General features: G+C 37.2%; 1 protein-coding gene across 1 annotated transcript; it reads right to left on the reverse strand.

The window, feature by feature from the left end:
• Positions 1-19,490: 19,490 nt before the first annotated feature.
• Positions 19,491-20,453, reverse strand: LOC143664416 (olfactory receptor 2T29-like). The gene has a single exon (XM_077138026.1). The coding sequence runs from the start codon at positions 20,451-20,453 to the stop codon at positions 19,491-19,493; it is 963 nt and encodes a 320-aa protein (XP_076994141.1).
• Positions 20,454-22,558: the final 2,105 nt, after the last annotated feature.

The following is a 22,558-nucleotide window of genomic DNA, read 5'->3' on the forward strand; positions in this document are numbered from 1 at the left end:
AATTGGGACATTTTCTTGGCCTTAGAACTGTAAACTAGCAACTTATTAAATCCCCCCTTTTAAAAGTCATTCCGTTTCTGGTATATTGCATCCTGGTAGCTAGCAAACCAGAACATCAGCATATCAAAATTTATGGGATGTGGGGGTGCAAGGGTAGGTCAGTAGTAGAATTCTTGTCTGCCAGGCAGGACACCTGGCTTTGATTTCCAGTTCATGCACTTCCCTCCAAAAAACAAACAAGCATAACAAATAAAAACCAACCAAACAAAAATTTAACAAGTGATGCTGAAATACTGGGATACTCACGTGGAAAAATAATGAAATGTGACCGTGCCATACAGCATACGAAAGAAAAAATATATATGGAATGCAGCAAAGGCAGTGATGAGAGCGAAGTTTATTGTGTTAAATGCCTATATTAAAAAAGTAAAAAATTGAGGAGAAAAAAAAGGAGAAAAAGTAAAAAATTGAGGAATTAATTGTTCATATAGAAGAAATAGAGAAAGAACAGCAAATTAGCAAATTAGCAAAGAAAAGGAAAGAAATAACAAAGATCAGAACAAAAATCAATGAAATTGAGACTATGAAAACAATAGAGAAAATCCACAAAACTAGAAGTTGGTTATTTGAGAAAATCAATAAAATCAATGAACCCTTAACCAGGCTGAAAAAAAAGAGAGAGGATGCAAATAAATAAAATCAGAAATGGAAGAGGGGATGTAAACACTGACCCCACAGAAATAAGGAAGGCAATGAGAATATAGTACAAGCAACTATATGCCAATAAACTTGAAAATACACCTGAAATGGACAATTTTCTAGAAAGGCATGAACATCCAACATTGACTTGAAAAGAAATAGATGACCTCAACAAACCAATCACGAGTAAAGAGATTGAATCGGTCATCAAGAAGCACTCCAATAAAGAAAAGTCAGGATCAGATGTCTTCACATATGATTTCAATCAAGGATTCAAGAGAGAATTAGTATCAATCCTGCAAACTCTTAAAAAAAAATGAAGAGGAGGAAAGCTACCTAACTCTCTCTATGAAGCCCACATCACCTAATACCAAAGTGACAAAAAGATACTACAAGAAAAAAAAATTACAGACCAATCACTTTAATGAATATAGATGCAAAAATTCCCCACAAAATACTTGCAAACTGAACCCAGTACCACATTAAAAGAGTTACACACCATGACCAAATGGAATTTATTCCATGTATACAAGGCTGTTTCAACAGAAGAAGATGAATTAATATAATACACCATATCGATAAGTCAAAGTTGTAAAACCACATGATCATCTCGATTGATGCAGAAAAACCATTTGACAAAATTCAATATCCTTTCTTGACAGAAACAGTTCAAAGAATAGGAATAGAAGAGAACTTCTTCAACATAATAAAGCAGGTTTATGAAAAACCCACAGCTATCATCATCCTCAATGGAAAGCTTTCAGTCTTTTCTTCTATGATTAGGAATAAGATAAGAATGACCACAATTACTTTTTTCATTCAACATTGTGTTGGAAGTTCTAGCCAGAACAATTAGACAAGAAAAAAAAATAAACAGTACCAAAATTTGAAAGGAAGAAGAAAAACTCTCACTGTTTGCAGGTGACATGATAGTATATGTCAACCCCCCCCCAAATATATGCAAAGCTGTTAGAACTAATAAACGAGTACAGAAAAGTAGCAGGGTACAAAATTAATACCCTAAAATCAATAATGCTTCTATACACTAATGAGGAGCAATCTGAAGAGGAATTCAGGGAAAAAAAATTCAGTTACAGTAGCAACCAAAAGAATTAAGTATTTATGAATAAATTTAACTAAAGATACAGAAGATCTATACTTAGAAAACTATAAGAAATTGCTAAAAGAAATCATGGAAGACCTAAATAAATGGATAGACATACTGTGTTCATGGGTTGGAAGACTAAATATAGTTAAGACGCCAATTCTGCCTAAATTGATTTATAGATTCAATGAACTATAATTTAAAGTCACAACTTACTTTACAGAAATAGAAAAACAAGTAAACAAAATCTTTTTGAAGGGCAGCACACCCCAAAGAGCTGAAACTATCTTGAGAAAGAAAAATGAAGTGGGAGTTGTCACATTACCTTATGTGGTAGTTAGATTCAGTTGTCAACTTGTCCAGGTGAGCATACCTAGTTTTGTTGCTGTGGACATGAGCCAATGGTACGCGAACCTCATCTGTTGCTGATTTACAACTGCAGTCACTAGGAGGCATGCCTGCTGTGCAATGAAGGATGTTTGACTTAATTGGCTGGTGCTTAAATGAGAGACTGCAATGTAGCACAGCCTAAGCAGTTCTACATTCCTCATCTCAGCACTAGCAGCTCAGCCCAGGCCTTTGGAGATGCAGAAAGAAGTCATCCCGGGGAAAGCTGTTGAAACCCAGGGCCTAGAGAGAAGGCTGGCAGAGACCAGCCTGTGCCTTCCCACGTAAGAAAGAACCTCAGTGGAAAGTTAGCTGCCTTTCCTCTGAAGAACTAACAAAATAAAACCCCTTTTACTAAAAGCCAATCCATTTCTGGTGTGTTGCATTCCAGCAGCTAGCAAGCTAGAACACCTTACTTTAAAGCAGATTATGAAGCTGCAGTATCAGAAGAGTATGGTATCAGGATAAAGATTGTGGTAGTTAGATTCAGTTGTCAACTTGGCCAGGTGAAGGTACCTTGTTCTGTTGCTGCAGACATGAGCCAATGGTACACGAACCTCATCTGTTGCTGATTACATCTGCAGTTGGCTAGGAGGCATGACTGCTGCAATGAACGTCTGACTTGATTGGCTGGTGCCTAAATAAGAGAGATCAATGTAGCACAACCCAGCATACCTCATCTCAGCACTTGCATCTCAGTCCAGGTCTTTGGAAATGCAGAAAGAAATCACCCCAGGGAAAGTTGTTGGAACCCAGAGGCCTGGAGAGAAGGATGGCAAAGATCACCTTGTGCCTTTCTACGTAAGAAAGAACCTCAGTTGAAAGTTAGCTGCCTTTCCTCTGAAAAACCAACAAAATAAATCCCCCTTTTTTAAAAGCCAATCCTTCTCTGGTGTGTTGCATTCTGGCAGCTAGCAAACTAGAACAAGGATAGATACAGTGATCAACAGAATAGAACCGAGTGTTCAGAAACAGAGCGTCTCATCTATGGAAAACTGCTCTCTGATAAGTTGGTCAAGTCATCCCACCTGGGACAGAGAAGCCTCTTCAATAAACAGTATTTGCAGAACTGGATATCCATATGCCAAAGAATGAAAGAGGATCCTTATCTCACACCCTATACAAAATTTAAATCAAAATGGAGGAAAATCCTAAACATTAGAATTAAGACCATAAAACTTTTATAAGGAAATATAGGGAAATATCTTATAAATCTTATAAGAGGTAGTTTCTAGACCTTATACCCAAAGCATAAGCAATGAAAAAATAAATAAATAAAAGGGGTCTTTTCAAAATTAAACTCTTTTATTTATCAAGAAATTTTTCAGGAAAGTAAAAATGCACCCTGCACAATGGGAGACAATATTTGGAAACTACATATCAGATAAGGGTTTAAAACAAGTTGTGGTATATACATAGCTGTAAGACAGAATACAGTCATGAAGCATTTAACTGTGCATGAAACTGGAGGACATTATGTTGAGTGAAATTAGGCATAAATAAATTCTGTACAGTCTCACTAACAAGAACTAACATTATTGAATGAATTTTGAGAAATAATGTTAAGAACACAGGTTACCAGGAAATAGAAAGAGGATTGATGTTGTACATTTGGTACTGAAGGAATACAGATTGCAGATAAGGACTGATTGTAAAAATTCAGAAATGGATAACACAACACTATTGGATGGTTGTACAAAAATATAATTACCCTGAATGAAGCTGAATGATAGCATTGTTGAGGGAAAAGGGCTGGGACATGTATGAAACCAGAAGGCAAGTGAAAGGATAAAGATTGAGACAGTATAACTTAGGAATTCCCAAAGTGGACAATGATGTTGATTAATAGTTCAAATATGAAAAACGTTTTTGCATGAAGAAGAATATATGAATGTCAACATTGCAAGGTGCTGAAAATGGGATGGTATACATGGGAAAGTGCAATCAATGTAAGTTAGGTTCTATAGTCAACAGTTAATTTGTGATATGCTTCTGCTGAATGCCAAAACTAAATATCAACAAGTGAGGGGCATGAAAGAGGGCTATAGATTCTTTGTAGAAGAATTTGTCAACAAGAGACTGGCTCTACAAGAAAAACTAAAGGGAGTTCTGCCAGCTGAAAAAAAAAGTCAGGAGAGGGAAGTCTGGAGGAGGTCATAGAAATAAAGAGTACCAGTAAGGGTAAATTAAAGGATAAAAAGAGAAAGAGGGAAAAGAATTTATAGATCTGCCAAATAAAATCCAAAAGATTACGTGGTGGTTTGAGAAATGCCTTTTCAGTAATAACCTGGAATGTTGATGGACTGAACTTCCCAATTAAAAGATACAGATTGGCAGAATGGATCAAGAAATATAATCCAGTTATATGCTGTTTACAAGAGACTCATCTTAGACACAAGGATACAAATAGATTGAAAGTGAAAGGATGGAAGAAGATTTTCCATGTAAGTCATCACCAAAAGAAAGCAGGAGTAACTATATAAATATCAGACAAAATAGACTTTGAATGTAAAGACATCACAAGAGACAAAAGGATGCTGTGTATTAATCAAAAGTGCAACTCACCAAGAAGAAATAACAATCATAAAAGTTCATGCTTGCAATCAATGAGGTCCATAGTGCATGAGACAGACATGGGAAAAACTGAAGGGAGGGATAGATGTTTCAACAATAATAGTAGGAGACATCAATACACCACTCTTCTCTATAGATAGAACAACCAGACAGAAGATCAACAAGGGAATAGAGAAGTTAAACAATTTGATGAATGAATTAGACCTAACAGACATATATAGGTCATTGCACCCAAAACACAGGGTTATAAATTCTTCTTTAGTGCTCATGGAACATTCTCTAGGATTGATCAAATGCTGGGGTAAATTTAAAACATTGGAATTATTCAAAGCACTTTCTCTGATGACAATGGAATGAAGCTGGATCTGAATAACCACCAAAGAACAAGAATATTCACAAATATATGGAAATTAAAGAACACACTCTTAAATACCCAGTGGGTCAAAGAAGAAATTGCTAGAGAAATCAGTAGCTATCTGGAGACCAATGAAAATGAGACTACAACTTATCAGAACTTATGGGATGCAGCAAAGGCTGTGCTGAGAGGGACAAAAAATGCCTATATTAAAAAACAAGAAAGAGCAAAAGTTGAGAACTTAACTGCTCACCTGGAGGAACTTGAGAAATAACAGGAAACTAACTCCAAAGCAAATAGCAAAAGAGAAATAACAAAGATTAATGCAGAGGTAAATGAATGGGAGAACAAAAGAACAACAGAAAGAATAAATAAAGCCAAAAATTCTTTGATAAAATCAATAAAATTGATGGGTCACTAGCAAGACTGACAAAGAAAAAAAGAGAGAAGATGCAAATAAACAAAATCAGAAACAAGAAGCAGTGTGTTACCACAGACTCTGAAGAAATAAAAGAAATCATAAACGGATACTATGAACAACTATATGCCTACAAACTAGACCACTTAGATGAAATGGACAAATTCCTGGAAGCACCTGAACAAGTTGCACTAACTCAGGAAAAAATAGAAGGTCATAACAAATCAATCACTAGTAAAAAGATTCAATCAATCATCAAAAATCTTCCTACAAAAACAAACAAACAAACAAACAAACCCAGGGCCAGATGGCTTCATAGGGGAATTTTATCAAACATTCCAAAAAGAATTAACACCAATCCTGCTCAAACTTTTCCAAAACATTGAGGAAAAAGGAACTCTATTTAACTCATTTTATGAAGCTAATACCATTTTAATACCAAAACTGGGTAAAGATGTTATTAGAAAGAAGAACTACAGGTCAATCTCCCTAATGAACGTGAATGCAAAAAATTGTCAACAAAATATTAGCAAATTGAATCCAACAACACATTAAATGAATTATACACCACAACCAAGTGGGCTTTATACCAGTAATGCAAGGACGGTTTAACAAAAGAAAATCAATTAATGTAATAAAGCATATTAACAAAGTGAAAGTGAAAAATCACATGATCATCTTGACTGATGCTGAAAAACATTTGACAAAATTCAATATTGTTTTCTGATAAAAGCACTTCAAAAGATAGGAATCAAAGGTAACTTCCTCAATATGATAAAGGGAATATATGAAAAACTGACAGCCAGCATCATACTTAATGGACAGAGACTGAACGCTTTCCACCTAAGATCAGGAATGAGGCAAGGATGACCACTGTCACCATTATTATTCAACATTGTGCTAGAAGTTCTAGCTAGAGCAATCAGGCAGGACAAAGAAGTAAAAGAACTCTAAATTGGAAAAGAAGAAGTAAAACTCTCATTATTTGCAGATGACATGATACTACACTTGGAAAATTCTGAGAAATCTACAGCAAAGTAACCTGAACTAAAATTCAGCAATGTAGTGGGATATAAAATTAAAGTGCAAAAATCAGTAACATTTCTACACAAAAGCAATGACCTAACTGAGGAATCAGTTAAAGAAAAATTGCATTCAAAATAGCATCTAAAAGAATCAAGGACTTAGGAATGAACTTAACTAGGGATGTAAACCACTTGTACACAGAAAACTACGTAACATTGCTCAAAGATATCAAAGATCAAATAAATGGAAAGACATTCCCTGTTCATGGATAGAGAGGCTAAATATAGTTAAGATTGAATTCTACCCAAATTATCTACATATTCAAAGCAGTACCAATCAAAATTCCAACAACCTACATTGAAGACTTGGAAAAGCTAGTTACCAAATTTATCTGGAAGGAAAAGGGACCCAGAATAGCTAAAAGCATCCTAAAAAAGGAAAATGAAGTGGGTGGATTAACACTCCTTGACTTTAAAACCTAACATAAAGCCACAGTGGTCAAAACAGCATGCTAGTGGCACGAAGATAGAGTATTGACCAATGGAATTGAATCGAGAGTGCAGAAATAGACCACTAAATCTATGGTCAACTGATTTTTGACAAGGCCCCCAAATCCACAGAACTGGGACAAAATAGTTTTTTCCACAAATGGGACTGGGAGAACTGGATATTAATAGCCAAGACAATGAAAGAGGACTCCTACTTTACACCCTATACAAAAATTAACACAAAGTGGATCAAACACCTAAGTATAAGAACTAGCACCATAAAGCTTCTAGAAGAAAATGTAGGGAAACATCTTCAAGACCTATTAATAGGAGGTTACTTCCTAAACTTTACACCTGAAGTACAAGCAACAAAAGAAAAAAAAAAAAAGATACATGGGAACTCCTCAAAATCAAACACTTCTGCACCTCTAAAGACTTTGTCATAAAAGTGAAACACAGTCAACTCAATGGGAGAAAATATTTGGAAATCACATGTAAGACAAAGGTTTGATATCCTGTATATATAAAGAAGTTATACAACTCAACTACAAAAGAACGGACAACTCAATTATAGAATGGGCTAAAGATATGAATAGGCATTTTGGGCCATGATGGCTCAGCACATGAAGAGTTGTTAATTTTCATTGACTCTAAGGAAAATGCAGATCAAAACTACATTGAGATAACACTTCACAACTATAACAATGGCTGCTATTAAACAAACAGGAAACTATAAATGTTGCAGAGGATGTGGAGAAATTAGGACATTTATGCACTGATAGTAGGAAAGTGCAGTGGTGCAACCACTATGGAAGATAGTTTGGTGGTTCTTTAGGAAGCTAAATATTGAGTTCCCCTATGACCCAGGAATAGCACTATGTGGTTTATACCCAGGAAAGTTGAAAGCAGTGACATAAATAGACATTTGCACACTGATGTTCATAGCAGCATTATTCACAATCACAAAAAAGATGAAACAAACCAAATCCCCATTGACAGACAAGTGTATTAACAAAATGTGTTATATACATATGAGGGACTATTATGCAGCAGTAAGATGAAATGACATCCTGAAGGACATGACAAGACAGTTGAACCTTGAGGACATAATTCTGAGTGAAATAAGCCAGACATGAAACGACAAATACTGTATAATTCCACTTTTGTAACCATAATAGAGGTAAAATCAGAGGCTTATAATACAGTGTACAGTGGATTTAGAGATACATAGAAGCTAGAAATGGGTGAATAGTTAGTAGTGAGGTTGAACTCCAATATCAGGGAATAGATAGAAATGAAGATGGTTCTCCAGTGGGTCTATAAGTAATGTTACCTTACTGAAGATAACAAGATTGAAAGAGGTTGTATAGACCTATGTGTCCCTTGGATTAATACTAGAAATATAAGTTAGTTCTTGAAAGAAGTATTTCAAAGTTGTGATTCTTGTACAAAGAGTGTTTAAGTTCAGGGTACAGGGGAAAACTGCTATTGCATGCTATGGGCTATTTTTTTTTTTTTTTTTTTTTTAAAGCAGGCGGGTTTATTTCTGCGCTCCCGGACTGAACTCACCAAAACCAAGATGGAGGGAGGTAAGTCAGCGCCTGGGTGATGGCATGGGCGGTTTTTTTTTTTTTTTTAATTTTTTTATTAATCAAAAAAAAGAAAAGAAATTAACACAACATTTAGAAATCATTCCATTCTACACATGCACTCAGTAATTCTTAGTATCATCACATAGATGTATGATCATCATTTCTTAGTACATTTGCATCGATTTAGGAAAAGAACTAGCAAAACAGCAGAAAAAGATATAGAATGTTAATATAGAGAAGAGAATTAAAATAATAATACTAATAATATATATATATATAAAAAGGAAAAAGAAAAAAACAAAAACAAAAGATACAAACACACAAACAAACAAACAAAAAAACATATTTCAGGTGCAGCTTCATTCAGTGTTCCAACCTAGTTACATTACACTTAGGTATTATTGTGCTGTCCATTTTTGAGTTTTTGTATCTAGTCCTGTTGCACAGTCTGCTACCCCTTCAGCTCCAATTACCCATTATCTTACCCTGTTTCTAACTCCTGCGGGTCTCTGTTACCAATGATATAGTCCAAGCTGATTCTCGAATGTCGGTTCACATCAGTGGGACCATACAGTATTTGTCCTTTAGTTTTTGGCTAGACTCACTCAGCATAATGTTCTCTAGGTCCATCTATGTTATTACATGCTTCATAAGTTTAGTCTGTCTTAAAGCTGCATAATATTCCATCGTAGGTATACGCCACAGTTTGTTTAGCCACTCGTCTGTTGATGGGCATTTTGGCTATTTCCATCTCTTTGAAGTTGTAGATAATGCTGCTATAAACACTGGTGTGCAAATGTCCGTCTGTGTCTTTGCCCTTAAGTCCTTTGAGTAGATACCTAGCAGTGGTATTGCTGGGTTGTAATCCATTCTGCCATTCTATGTCTTTTGATTGGGAAATTCAGTCCATTAACTTTTAGTGTTATTACTGTTTGGATAATATTTTCCTCTACCATTTTGGCTTTTGTATTATATATATCATATCTGATGTTCCTTCTTTCTACACTTTACTCCATACCTCTCTCTTCTGTCTTTTCGTATCTGACTCTAGTGCTCCCTTTAGTATCTCTTGCAGAGCTGGTCTCTTGGTCACAAATTCTCTCAGTGACTTTTTGTCTATAAATGTTTTAATTTCTCCTTCATTTTTGAAGGACAATTTTGCTGGATATAGGAGTCTTGGTTGGCAGTTTTTCTCTTTTAGTGATTTAAATATATCATCCCACTGTCTTCTAGCTTCCATGGTTTCTGCTGAGAAATCTACACATAGTCTTATTGGGTTTCCCTTGTATGTGACAGATTGTTTTTCTCTTGCTGCTTTCAAGATCCTCTCTTTCTCTTTGACCTCTGACATTCTAACTAGTAAATGTCTTGGAGAACGCCTATTTGGGTCTATTCTCTTTGGGGTGCGCTGCACTTCTTGGATCTGTATATTTAGGTCTTTCATAAGAGTTGGGAAATTTTCAGTGATAATTTCTTCCATTAGTTTTTCTCCTCCTTTTCCCTTCTCTTCTCCTTCTGGGACACCCACAACACGTATATTTGTGCGCTTCATATTGTCATTCAGTTCCCTGATTCCCTGCTCAAGTTTTTCCATTCTTTTCCCTATAGTTTTTGTTTCTTTTTGGAATTCAGTTGTTCCATCCTCCAGTTCACTAATTGTAGCTTCTGTCTCTTTAGATCTACCATTGTAGGTATCCATTGTTTTTTCCATTTTTTCTTCTTTGTCCTTCACTCCCACAAGTTCTGTGATTTGTTTTTTCAGATTTTCTATTTCTTCTTTTTGTTCAGCCCATATCTTCTTCATGTCCTCCCTCAATTTATTGATTTGGTTTTTGAAGAGTTTTTCCATTTCTGTTCGTATATTCAGCATTAGTTGTCTCAGCTCCTGTATCTCATTTGAACTATTGGTTTGTTCCTTTGATTGGGCCATATCTTCAATTTTCCGAGCGTCATCCATTATTTTCTGCTGGTGTCTGGGCATTTGATCAGATCTCCCTGGGTGTGGGACCCAGCTGGTTGAAAGGTTTTTCTGTGGAATCTCTGGGCTCTGTTTTTCTTTTCCTGCCCAGTAGGTGGCGCTCGTGGCGGTCGTTTGTCTGCGGGGCAGTCGGCCCGGGAAACCGCGCGTGGAGGCGGGGGTCGCTGGCCGTGGCTTGGGGGAGTGCCGGTCCAAATTGCCCAGCTGGCCCGAGACGCCAAGCGTGACGGGAGGGCCCCGCTATCCAATGTTCCCAGTCAGACCGGGGAGCCACGTGCGTGGAGGGGACCCCAGACGCCAGCCACCCCAGCCGGGAAAACGTGCACCCCTCGGGTATCTCACAGCAGTGGATTCTCCCTACCCGTTCAGCCGTTCCAGAATGGGGTACGCTGTCTTTTTTGGTCTCTGTCGTGACTCCGGGAGCTGTTTCGTATTGTTTCTGTTTCTTTAGTTGCTTTTCTGGAGGAGGATCTAAGACCCGCGCGTCTTACTAAGCCGCCATCTTCTCCGGAAGTGCTATGGGCTATTTTTAAAAGCTCAACTCTTCAAGTGAAATCATTGCCCTCCCTGCTCTATGGGACATGACATCCAGGGATGAAAGTCTCCCTGGCAGCATGGGATATGACTCCTAGGGATGAGTCTGGCCCTGGCACCATGGGATCAACAATTTCATTCTGGCCAAAAGGGGAGAAAGAATTGGAACTAATAAAGTATCAGTGGCAGAGAGAGTTCAAATAGAGTTGAGAGGCTACTCTGGAGTTGCTCTTACACAAGCTTCTGTGACACATTACTGCCTATCATAACTTGCCAAACCCCAACCAGGACCATTCCAGCCAATCTTAAAGAACACCTATGGCAATATATAACATTCTACAAGGGTTCCATGCACTAGAGTAACTTTCCAGAAACCCCAAATTTCCAGATGGGTCTTTGGACCAGATAGGTCCTGAAACCTAGAGAGCCCAGCCTCTCTAGAGCATCAGATAGTTCCATCTCCCTACCCCATATTATTGACAGACCCATCCAAAATTAAAAAGTTAGGATGACCATAGCCTAAACACCCTTAAAGAGTGGGATAGAAAATCAACAGTGATGGTGGAGTTTTACAGACAAGATAGGATTTAACAAATGAATATGATTTCTGAATCATTAAATTGATATCTCTTTTAGTCTCCAGTATCTTAGAACAGCTAGAAGTAAAAACCTAAAATTGTGTATTTGTAATTCATACCAAACTCTGAAATATTTTCTACAATTAATTGTGGTTCTATGCTTTGAAAATTATTGCTTTTTGCATAAATGTCATTGTGCAGGTTTGAAAGGATGTATGTCCCCTAGAAAAGCCATGTTTTAATCAAAATCCCATTTTGTAAAGGCAGAATAATCCCTGTTCAATATTGCATGTTTGAAACTGTAATCAGATCATCTCCCTGGAGATGTGATTTCATCAAGAGTGGTTGTTAAGATGGATTAGGTGACGACATGTTTCCTCCCATTTGGGTGGTCTTGAGAAGTTTCTGGAGTCCTATAAAAGAGGAAACATTTTTAAGAATGAAAAATTCAGAGAGATCAGAGCAGAACGACATAGCCACAAGAAGCAGAGTCCACCAGCCAGCAACCTTTGGAGATGAAGAAGGAAAATGCCTCCCGGGGAGGTTCATGAAACAGGAAGCCAGGAGAAGAAACTAGCAGATGACGCAGTGTTTGCCATGTGCCCTTCCAGATGAGAGAGAAACCCTGAACTTCATCAGCCTTCTTGAATCAAGGTATCTTTCCCTGGATGGATGCCTTTGATTGGACATTTCTATAGATTTGGTGTAATTGGGACATTTTCTCAGCCTTAGAACTGTAAACTAGCAACTTATTAAATTCCCCCTTTTAAAAGCCATTCCATTTCTGGTATATTGCATTCCAGCAGCTAGCAAACTAGAGCAGTTATTTTTCACCAAAAAAGAAAATAAGAATCAATTATGATGATAAAAATATACTTATTCCTTCTGGCCTCCTATATTCTGGAACAACTAGAAGAAAAAGTCTGAGAGGATCATATGATAGCCCATGAAAACCTCAGGGATCTGTCTATAACTACTTGTTGAAGAATGCTTTGGAAACTATTGCTTTTTCTTTCTTTGCTTTGTATATATGTTATATAATAGCATAAAATTTAAAAAAAATAAAAAGAATAGTTAACATTTTGCATTTTCACACACTCTTCATTTGTGTTCATATTTTAAAATCTTTCCTCCAGTTGAAAAAGAAAGGTACCTAGTAGTACTGTTTTCAAAAAGGAATATAAAATTACACCAACAGCATTTAAGGAAATTGACATACATCTAGAAAAAAAAGAAAATCACAACAAATTATTTGCCCTTTTCTTCTAAGATCTCTTAATTCTATTTCCCAGATATGCTCATAACATGATATGTCCTGATGGCATCCTAGTTTCCCCTTCTCATTTCAATATCCTGCTTTGCCCAACAACTTCCAGAAATAACAGTGAAATTGAAAGGTGTAAAATCATTTGCTGTCCTAGTGCTGTGCATTGAAATATGGATCTCACAAAAACACATTCAAATGTTTATTGCATTCCTGTGGGTGTGACACACTTGTAAATAGAACTTTTAAAGATGTTATTATTAAGGTGTGGTCGAGTTGAATTGGGGTGAGTCTTCATCTGTATGAGCTGAGGCTTTATAAAGAGAAGAAACTTTGTCCCAGTCAGTAGAAGTTGAAGTCAGAAGAGTCATAGAAGAGAGCAATGTAGCCATGCGGCAAACTATCATCACCAGTATGCTCCCTGCTCTTGGAGAAGGCATGTATTTCACTTAGTTAATGCTGCCAGAATGCAATATAGCAGAAATGGATTGGATTTTACCAAGGGAATTATTAGACTACAAATTTACAGTTCTAAGGCCATGAAAATGTCTGAATTAAGACATCCAGAGAAAGAAACCTTTACTTTGAAGAAAGGCCACTGGCACCTGGAACACTCAGTCAGCTGGAAAGGCACAAGGCTGACATCTGATTTTCTTGGCTCCCTGTTTGTTGCTTTCAGCTTCTGATTCCAGAGGCTTTCTCTCTGACCTCCATAGGTCTTTATTTAATTTCTTTGGGGCAAACTCTGGAACTCATCTCTTAGCTTAGCATCTCCAAACATTTGTGTTCTCTCCAAAATAACCCTCTCTTAAAGGAATCCAGTAAGTGGATTAAGACCCACTTTGAATGAGTAGGGTCACATCTCCAAGGAAACAACCTAAAGTTCCCACCCACAATAAGTCTGCACCCACAAGATTGGACCAGAGTAACTTTTCGGGGTATATAACAGCTCCAAACAGCACACCACGTTCATGCTGATGTTTTGATTTTGGACTTATTACCCCATAACCATGAAATGATAAATTGTTATTTAAGCCAACACATTGTGTAGTAATTGTATTAGCACCACTGCAAACAACTTAGAGTTGGCTTGTTGGTAAATCCAACCCTAAGATATCACTGGAGGCTTAGGAGAGGGGAACGGTATGATAGGACTCATGTCCTCATGACCAAGATCACCAGTTAGGCTTTTGGCAGATGTGATGTCCTCAATATGGAGGCAGAAGATATCCATGGGAAAGTCTCTCATCAGAATCAAGGAATAAAATGTATAGATTGTACATGTTTGGATTTCTGGAGGATGACAGAGGCTAGAGAAAGACTCCAGAAATGCTGAATTGAAGAAAAAAAATAATATCCAAGATCAGGTAGGAGATTTTTGTCCCAGGTCTACCAGTCCCCATCCCTCTCCCCCACTCCATCCCACACATCTTAGTAGTTACCCAGAAGCAGCATGGCCCGTGTCCCCCAGGCCACAGATGCAGACTGTAGAACCACTCACAATAGTGAATTAGAACCCCACACATATCTAGGCAAAGGGGTACAGCCTGCAGAGATATGGGGAGCAGCACCAATGGCTGAGGAGGGCTGATACAAAAGAGACTCCAGGGAAAAAATTTTACAAAGAGAGTTCATGACAGAACTACTGGCAAAAGATGCACACACTCAATTTAGTGTCAGTTTGCTAACTACCTAAATGCAAAACCTTTCTGAATTGATCCACCTGTAGTGGATTGAAACTGTATGTACCCCAGAAAAACATGTTCTTAAATGTAATCTGTTCTTGTGGGTGTTAATTCATTGTAAGTAGGACCTTTTGATGAGGTTAATACAGATAAGGTGTGTCTACATCAACCAAGATATGTGTTAATCCTATTATTGGAGAATTTTAAGGCAATGCCATACAAACAGAGATTTTTAAAAAAGCCATATTAGCAAAAAGTGTACATCCAACAAAATCAGGATCGGAAAGCAGAGACCAGGGAATACCACCATATGCCTTGCCATGTTGCAGAGGAGCCACGGTTAGTCAGCAAGCAATCTCCAGGGAGAAAAGCATCACCTTGATTATGCCTTGATTTGAGCATTTTCCCGGCCTCAAGCCTGTAAGCAAATAAATTCCCATTGTTTAAGCCAATCCATTTCCTGCTATTTGCTGGAGCAGCCTAGGAAACGGAAACGCCTGCCTTTCTGAAGTGACACATTTGGGCCCCAAGAGTGGGATACCCTAAGGGAGAAGAAACAGGAAGCAGAAAAGCCTCATGGAAAAAAAGCAGGGTAGGGTGGGGAACAGAGAGGACTGAAATGTTTTAAAACAGTACAGGTACCAGAACTGAAAACTGTAAGGAAATGTGGAGGAGAGACTTTTTTAAAATTCATCAGTGCGAGGGAGAAAATTCTGCACAAAACAAACAGAACAGATCAAGATTCCCAGAGGCAAAAAAAAAAAAAATGGAGGAAAGGAACCTTCCTCCTGCCTGTGAAACAATTGCCCAAACATTGCAGTGTTGTACAAAAAAAAGAGAGAACAGTAACTGACAGAAGCAGGGACTAAAAAGGTTTTTCCTGACATCATTGAAATGTGTAATCTTTGCATGTGGGTCGATAAAAATTTTAATCTTACCTGACTATGCCCTGCCTGATCTGTTAGTCTCTCTGGCATTTTGTTCAATCCAAAATACTGTTTTATTCCTAGGACAGTTTCCACATGACTGCATTAAGTCCACAGTAGATCTAACCTTCAGATCTCACATATTTCAAAGATGGTTTCAAGTCCTGTGTTTCCATTAAAAGTCCCAGGGCTCAGTTGGATGGACTAATCAAGATCACATATTTACCTTTGAAATAATCAATATGGCTGAAAGATAGGATATGCTGATTGACATACATCATGTCCTTCAATCTTCCCAGAAGCTAATGTTGTCCAGAGACATTGTGAAATAAAAATTTACTTTCCAAGTCCATTCCAGATCAGAGAATTGCTCTGTCCAGGTGAATGGAATTAGAATAGGAAGAGAGATATTTTCCAGACTTGCACTCAAGTAGATTCAATGGCCTGAATTACATTTGGCTACTAAGAGAGAGGAGTGGCTATAGGGTTACCAAAGAAGTGAATAACCATTTAGACTCTATATGCAATGCTGAATGTATTTGTCTTTATTGTTAGAGCAATGGAAAGTCATAGCCTACTTAAATAAGAGGAGTGATAGTTTCATTAGTTGAAGCTAATTCTGGTTCTGTCCTGAGCACAGATTGGAGTGGAGAAGCAAGATACAGATGGTTTATGGGGAGTCCAGTAGGTGACTAATGAGTGAGTGTGTCTGGGAGAGTTCAGCAGTTGGACTGGAGGAGAAACAGTGTCCATGGAAAAATGGCACACTTAAGAGATGTTTTGGAAGTGAATTTTAGAAAGAATGGTGCCAAATTGGACACAGGTGGAAAAGAGAGGGGTCAAAGTTAAATCTATATGAATGGGTTTCACCCAAGGTCATGGAGGAGTCATTTGACCACCTTTTTTCTTGTGGTGATGCAAAGAAAACAAAGGAGAGTGGGCTGTGGATGACCATATGATTGATGACCAATACTTAAACTTATTCAGTTTAAAATGTGACAAATTCATGTACAATTTATCAAAACTAAAAATATGAATAAAGTGGAAGTGTTTTAGAGAAACTTGGCAAATATATGGCTTCTTGTTTCTGAACTTATCTTTAATTATCCTGTCCTTTAAAATCTTTCAGTGATACTTCACTAAATTCAAAATATTTTCTACTTTTTTGTTAGGATCAAAGTGGCTTTCTGTGAGACTTTGAAACATGCACAGGCTTTTCTGTTTGGGGATGGAAGTTCTCAGGACCCTCTTCCATTGCTCACATTCTGTCTCAAAGATCTGCCACATTATTTACTCATATGTTGACAATGTTGTTTTTCTTCTTGCCCTACACCCATAAAATAACAATCAATGTATGAAAAACCCAAATCTAATTAACAGCCAGCCTTTTCTATTTCATCATTTTAAGAAACTAAAGAGCTCTTTCTATCTATGATCCAATATAAAAAATAACCAGTGAATCTAGCACATAACAAGAAAATATATTAAGTATGTTGAATTCATATTTTTGCATCCTTTCCTTTAAGGACAGCTTGTATTTTTTAATAAAAGTTGAAAAAGTTGGCTATTTAATATGCTCTCTCATAAGGAAAATAATGTTGCAAAATTCTTGAAACGGTTAAAATGAAACTGCCTGTATAGTTAAGAAAAAGAAATTTGGTAAAATAAAATACAAATTATATTATGTTACAGAACTTTAATTTTATCAATTTTAATAATAAAATATATGAGAAAATATAAAGTATATAGAAATGCAAAGTGGTAAGTAAAATAAAAGAAAAAAAACCTGAACAATGAATCAAACACTAAAATTTAAGTTCGAATCCATACTTGAAAAACTAAGTGTATACATTGCTGCTTGACTCTCTATATAAATACACTCATGTGGATACAGGTATGGAGATATGGGTTTCCTTGCATACCAAATAACACCAATAAATGAAAGCTTTCCTTATATAGTTTACACAAACAATTTTTGTAAAATGATTTATTATTCTAAAATATTTTTATGTATACCTTTGTGTTTTAAAATACAGTAAAAACAGTGATCTTTGGAAGAATATGGTTCTATACTTACATTACGAGGGCCTTATAAATGGAATCATCAATTTGCTTGTCACTATCGTGGAGCAAATAGTGGGTGATACATAACTTTCTCAATTACATGAAAAATCAGAGAATGCACATATTTAATGTCACTTAGTTTGACTGCAACAAACCTGGTTTTCCAAGGTATTTTCCCCAAATACTGCAAGATCCTTATTTTACTGCAGTGAAGTAATTGAGCGTATCAACGGGAAAAGCGAGTCTGTACTTTTGAAATCTGATTCTTCACAGATAGAGAGAAGCCAATTGGAAAATGATAAACCTGGAACCGTGTCTGTAGCTTGATTTACCAATTTCAAACAGGCCCACTAGTGGCAGTATCCTCACTCAGTGTTGTGTGACTGTTCTGTACACCATTGTCAGTCACCTGCTTTCCCACCCCAGGTTCGCAATTCTTCAATTACTTACCAGTTATGCAAAATTTCAGAAATGCAAACCTAAACATTTCACTACTGATTGTAAAACCCAGAGTCACAAAAGGGTTAGAAATGTGCTGGCAACGTGCACAGGAAAGAAGGAACTATTGGGAGATTTACCACTCCTGCTTGGCCAACAATTTGGACCTTTGTCATGTGGCTCGTTGTCCCTGGCATCACATTGATGAGAATGTTACCTCTCTCCCAACTCCCTTACTCATATGAATTACCTTTCAGTTATTTAGTTTCTCATCAACATTCAGCTCCAAGGTCTTCTCTCTGTCACCGTTGTTTGACCAAGGTCACATGTCACAGGTAGAAATGAAGCCTCCTGATGTACTGCAACCTTTGCACATGACTGTCAATGCAATTTGTGCAATTTTATATTACCTATTTATATACTGAACTATATCTACAATTACAATTCAAATGCCTTGAGGACAGAAACCATGTATTTTTCAGATTTTAATGTCATGAAACTATCATTTTGGATTATAATATAGTATAAGAAGTGTCCCTTGAATAAATAAAGTGTTGAATATTTGATGGCCTCTCATTCTGTGATTAATAAAGCACATACGTCAATGCTCAGCTCAGATAACAGCTAGAGTAGGGAACCTTCCCTCAATCTTCCTTCCTCTCTGGGTTAATATTTTCCCCCAGTCACTTATGCGCTAGTGGATCCTAAATCTACTGCACACTAATGACAATTTAAAATTATTAATAACCACCACAAGCTGCCAAGTTTCAAGCCTGTGAACCAGGTAGCCCTCCTTCAGTAAATGTGTGCAGATGACTGGACTGTCTGAGGAGTGAATAGCCATGTTGAGATGAACATGTTTTCAGGAATAATAAGTCATCTAGCTGCCAAAAAACAAAAACTAAGAATTTGAAAAAGGGAAGAATGGCTGATTATTTAAATTGATTTGAAAAATTTTCAAAATATCAGAAAATTTGAATGAATAAAAATAATGTCCTTTAATCAAGTCCACCTATATAGGTTATTATTATACCCCTTTTAATTACCTTCTCTCTCTCTTTCTTTCTCTCTATTTCTTGAGCCAATTGCACACCTCATGATATTTTACCAGTACACATTTCCATTATGTATTTATTATGGAATCACAATGCAGTTATCAACTTCAGTAAGTGTGACATCAATACAATACATTTATATGAAACATTTTGGTTAGAGAATCAGCGTAATTACGAATTGTTTTCTAGGAGAGGAAAACACTCTAAAATGCAAAGAAAATGATGTGGGACATGATGATATGAGAGTTGGAGGAATAGTGTTGTCATACAATTTAACATTCTTGTGTGTAAAGAGTAGGAAAACATGGTTACTCCATAAAAGCCCTACTTCATAGTTTCTTGAAAGACAGGGCTCACATTCAACATTTTCTTCAGAGCCCCTGTGACATCCTTATTCCTGAGACTGTAGACTAAAGGGTTCAGCACAGGAGTGAGTACGGTGTAGAAGAAGGACACCACCATGTCCTTCTCTGGGGTGTGGAAGGAGCTGGGCAGCATGTAGGTGTAGATGGCGGCCCCATAGAACAGGGTGACCACAGTCATATGGGAGGAGCAGGTGGCAAACGCCTTCTTCCGACCCTCTGCCGAGTTCATCCTGTGGATGGTGAGGATGATGAAGTAGTAAGAGCCTGAAATGACTACCACAGGGATGAGGAGCATGAGGACACAGCACAGGTACAAGAGAACCTCATAGAGTGAGGTGTCAGAGCAGGAGAGCTTAATTATGGCAGGGACCTCGCAGAAGAAGTGATGGATCTTCCGAGATCTGCAAACAGGGAAGGACATGGTGATGGGAGTGATCATGAAGCCGTCTACTGAGCCCAAGAACCAGCAGCCAGATGCCAAGAGGAGACAGACCCTGTGATTCATGAGGACAGGGTAGCGGAGAGGATGGCAGATGGCCACATACCGGTCATAGGCCATGGCAGCTAGAAGGAAAAATTCTGAACCTGCTAGTGTTACATAGAGGAACATCTGTATCCCACATTCAGGGATGGAGATCATGTTGACACCCCTGACCTGGTCCATGAGCATCTTGGGCACAGTGACAGAAATGTACATCACATCCATGAGAGACAACTGGCTGATGAAAAAGTACATGGGTGTGTGGAGGTGGGCATTGGAGTATATCAGAAAGATCAGGATGGCATTTCCAGACAAGGCCATCAGGAAAATCACAAAAATGACCACACAAAGGAGAGCTGGGTGTTGGGTTTGACTGAAGAGTCCCATTAGAATGAAGTCAGAGCTTTCCGTGTCATTCTCCAGCCACGTGGTGTTGTACATGAGGTTTCACCTAAGAATACCAAAGATAACATTGGATTATGTGGATCACTCCTGGGGATTCAGGCTTTTGTCACGTATGTTCAGTGGGTGTGTTTGAGTGCCTCATTGTGTGTTTGTCTACCCTATTATGCAAACGGGAGAAATTCCCATAAGTGTGTTGATTTTTTAGATTATAAATGATCTTTAATTCATGAAATTTATTTTAAAAACTGATTGGATTTACAATTATGGGTTTATAAGGATTGGCAACTTGTACTTTTTATTTATTTATTTATTTATTTATTTATTTATTTATTGCCAACAATAGTGTCAAATGTTAACAAATAACAGAAATGTGCAGAATCCTTGACCTATGCAAACATTGGGGAAAGAAAAGAAATCAAATTCTTCATTTCTAACACTTTTATTATGGAGGTCTGAATTGAATTAATTTCTCTGGTTTGAGGATATAACTGGGATCTTAAAAACACTCCATCGTATCTCATTTAAGAACTTTTCAGGAAGTAACTGAAACCTTATTTGGGACAAACTCCTAACAGTTGTTCTCTCTCTTCTGATATGATGGCCTGCACTATGAGGCTCGGTGCTGATGGGCTGCAGTGTGCAGACCCCCTCAGAGTCATATCATCACTGCTCCACTGACTCTCAGAGAACCCAAAGGTAGAAACCGAGGAGTGAAGCTCTGCAGCCAGAGACCAAGATTCAGCTTCTAATCTACCCACTTTGTACCACTGACAGGTTACTAAACACTTTATCTCTCTGTCCACTCTGCATGAATAGAGGATAAATATAATTCTTGACCATAATGTCTGGTTAGGATAAAATAAAGGAATATAATGAAAATACTCTGAGCATTATTCAATCATAGAGGAATATACGCATACACTGTTAGAGAAGACAGTTGGTATCTGAGTACATTATTGTGCAGTATGCAAAAAAGTTAACTCTCACTAATTCTTGTGTATCATATGAGGTCCATTACTTCAGGTTCAGTACCTTGCTCAGGATTTAGAATTTACATTTGATAATTTCAGTAGTCATAGTCTTCAATTCACTGTTCCTTCTTTTTCTTGCTGCTTACAATCTGTATCTGCACAGACCCTGAAGGCCATTTAAAGATGAACTTAAACTTTTACATTTAAGGAAGATGCAATCAGTCTATTCAGGGAGAAAAAAAGATTATATAGATGTGATTCAAATGGAATTCTAACAGACTACAAAATAAATATGAAAAAACTATAGATCTAAAATATTTGGCCCTTCTGTAGAGACTCAATACTGGATTTGCCCAGAATTTCCTATTGATGAGGTTAAATCTGTGTAATTTTTCAATTCTAAATATTAACTTTTAAATTCCTTGCCAAGAAGAGAAAATATCAACTTCCCTTTCTGGGAGGAGTTTAGGAGTGGTTACGAGGCAGGGTTATTTCAGAAAGAATTTAAAACAGTTTCAAATATGTTTTACACTCTTCTAATAATTCCAAAAACTCTAATAATTCCAAAAAGTTATAATATTTAACTTTTTATCATCAGTTACAAGTTCTAGGATGTTGATGTGGTAGGCAACAGTGCAGAAGAATTTGATGTCATGATATAAAACAAATCCCCACATCATCTGAGAAACATTGCATGGACCAAATATGATCTTTCCATCACATATCATTTTCACTTGTAGAAGAGTCCTGAAATAATGTAAAAAGAGTCTGACAAACTGCAAAACACCCCTGTTGTTCTAGTGTACATGCCAAAATGTTGCAGTAGTATATCTAAAGTTTATGTGGTTTGTCTGTATGATGTCTTAGCTTTTACTTTAATCTGCACAGCATAAATTAAAATGAAAACAAAAAAAGATGATGTAGGACATACAGAGTAACTGGCTTATATTAAGACCTGAACAATGTGTTTAGAATGAATGAAGAGGTGGGGTGAAGGGAGAACAAGAGGATGGGGGTTCAGTCTAGGAAAGTCTTTGCTGCACTTTGGTAAATGGTCAATATCATAAGACATCTTGTCTACCTGGGACACCAGACAGATGACACAATGCTATGTCTGCACCACATATAGAAACTGGGCTCCCTGATCACTATTCTTCGTAGTCCAAATGT

This window comes from Tamandua tetradactyla, chromosome 20 (genome assembly GCF_023851605.1).
Source record: "Tamandua tetradactyla isolate mTamTet1 chromosome 20, mTamTet1.pri, whole genome shotgun sequence".
Lineage (NCBI taxonomy): Eukaryota > Metazoa > Chordata > Mammalia > Pilosa > Myrmecophagidae > Tamandua > Tamandua tetradactyla.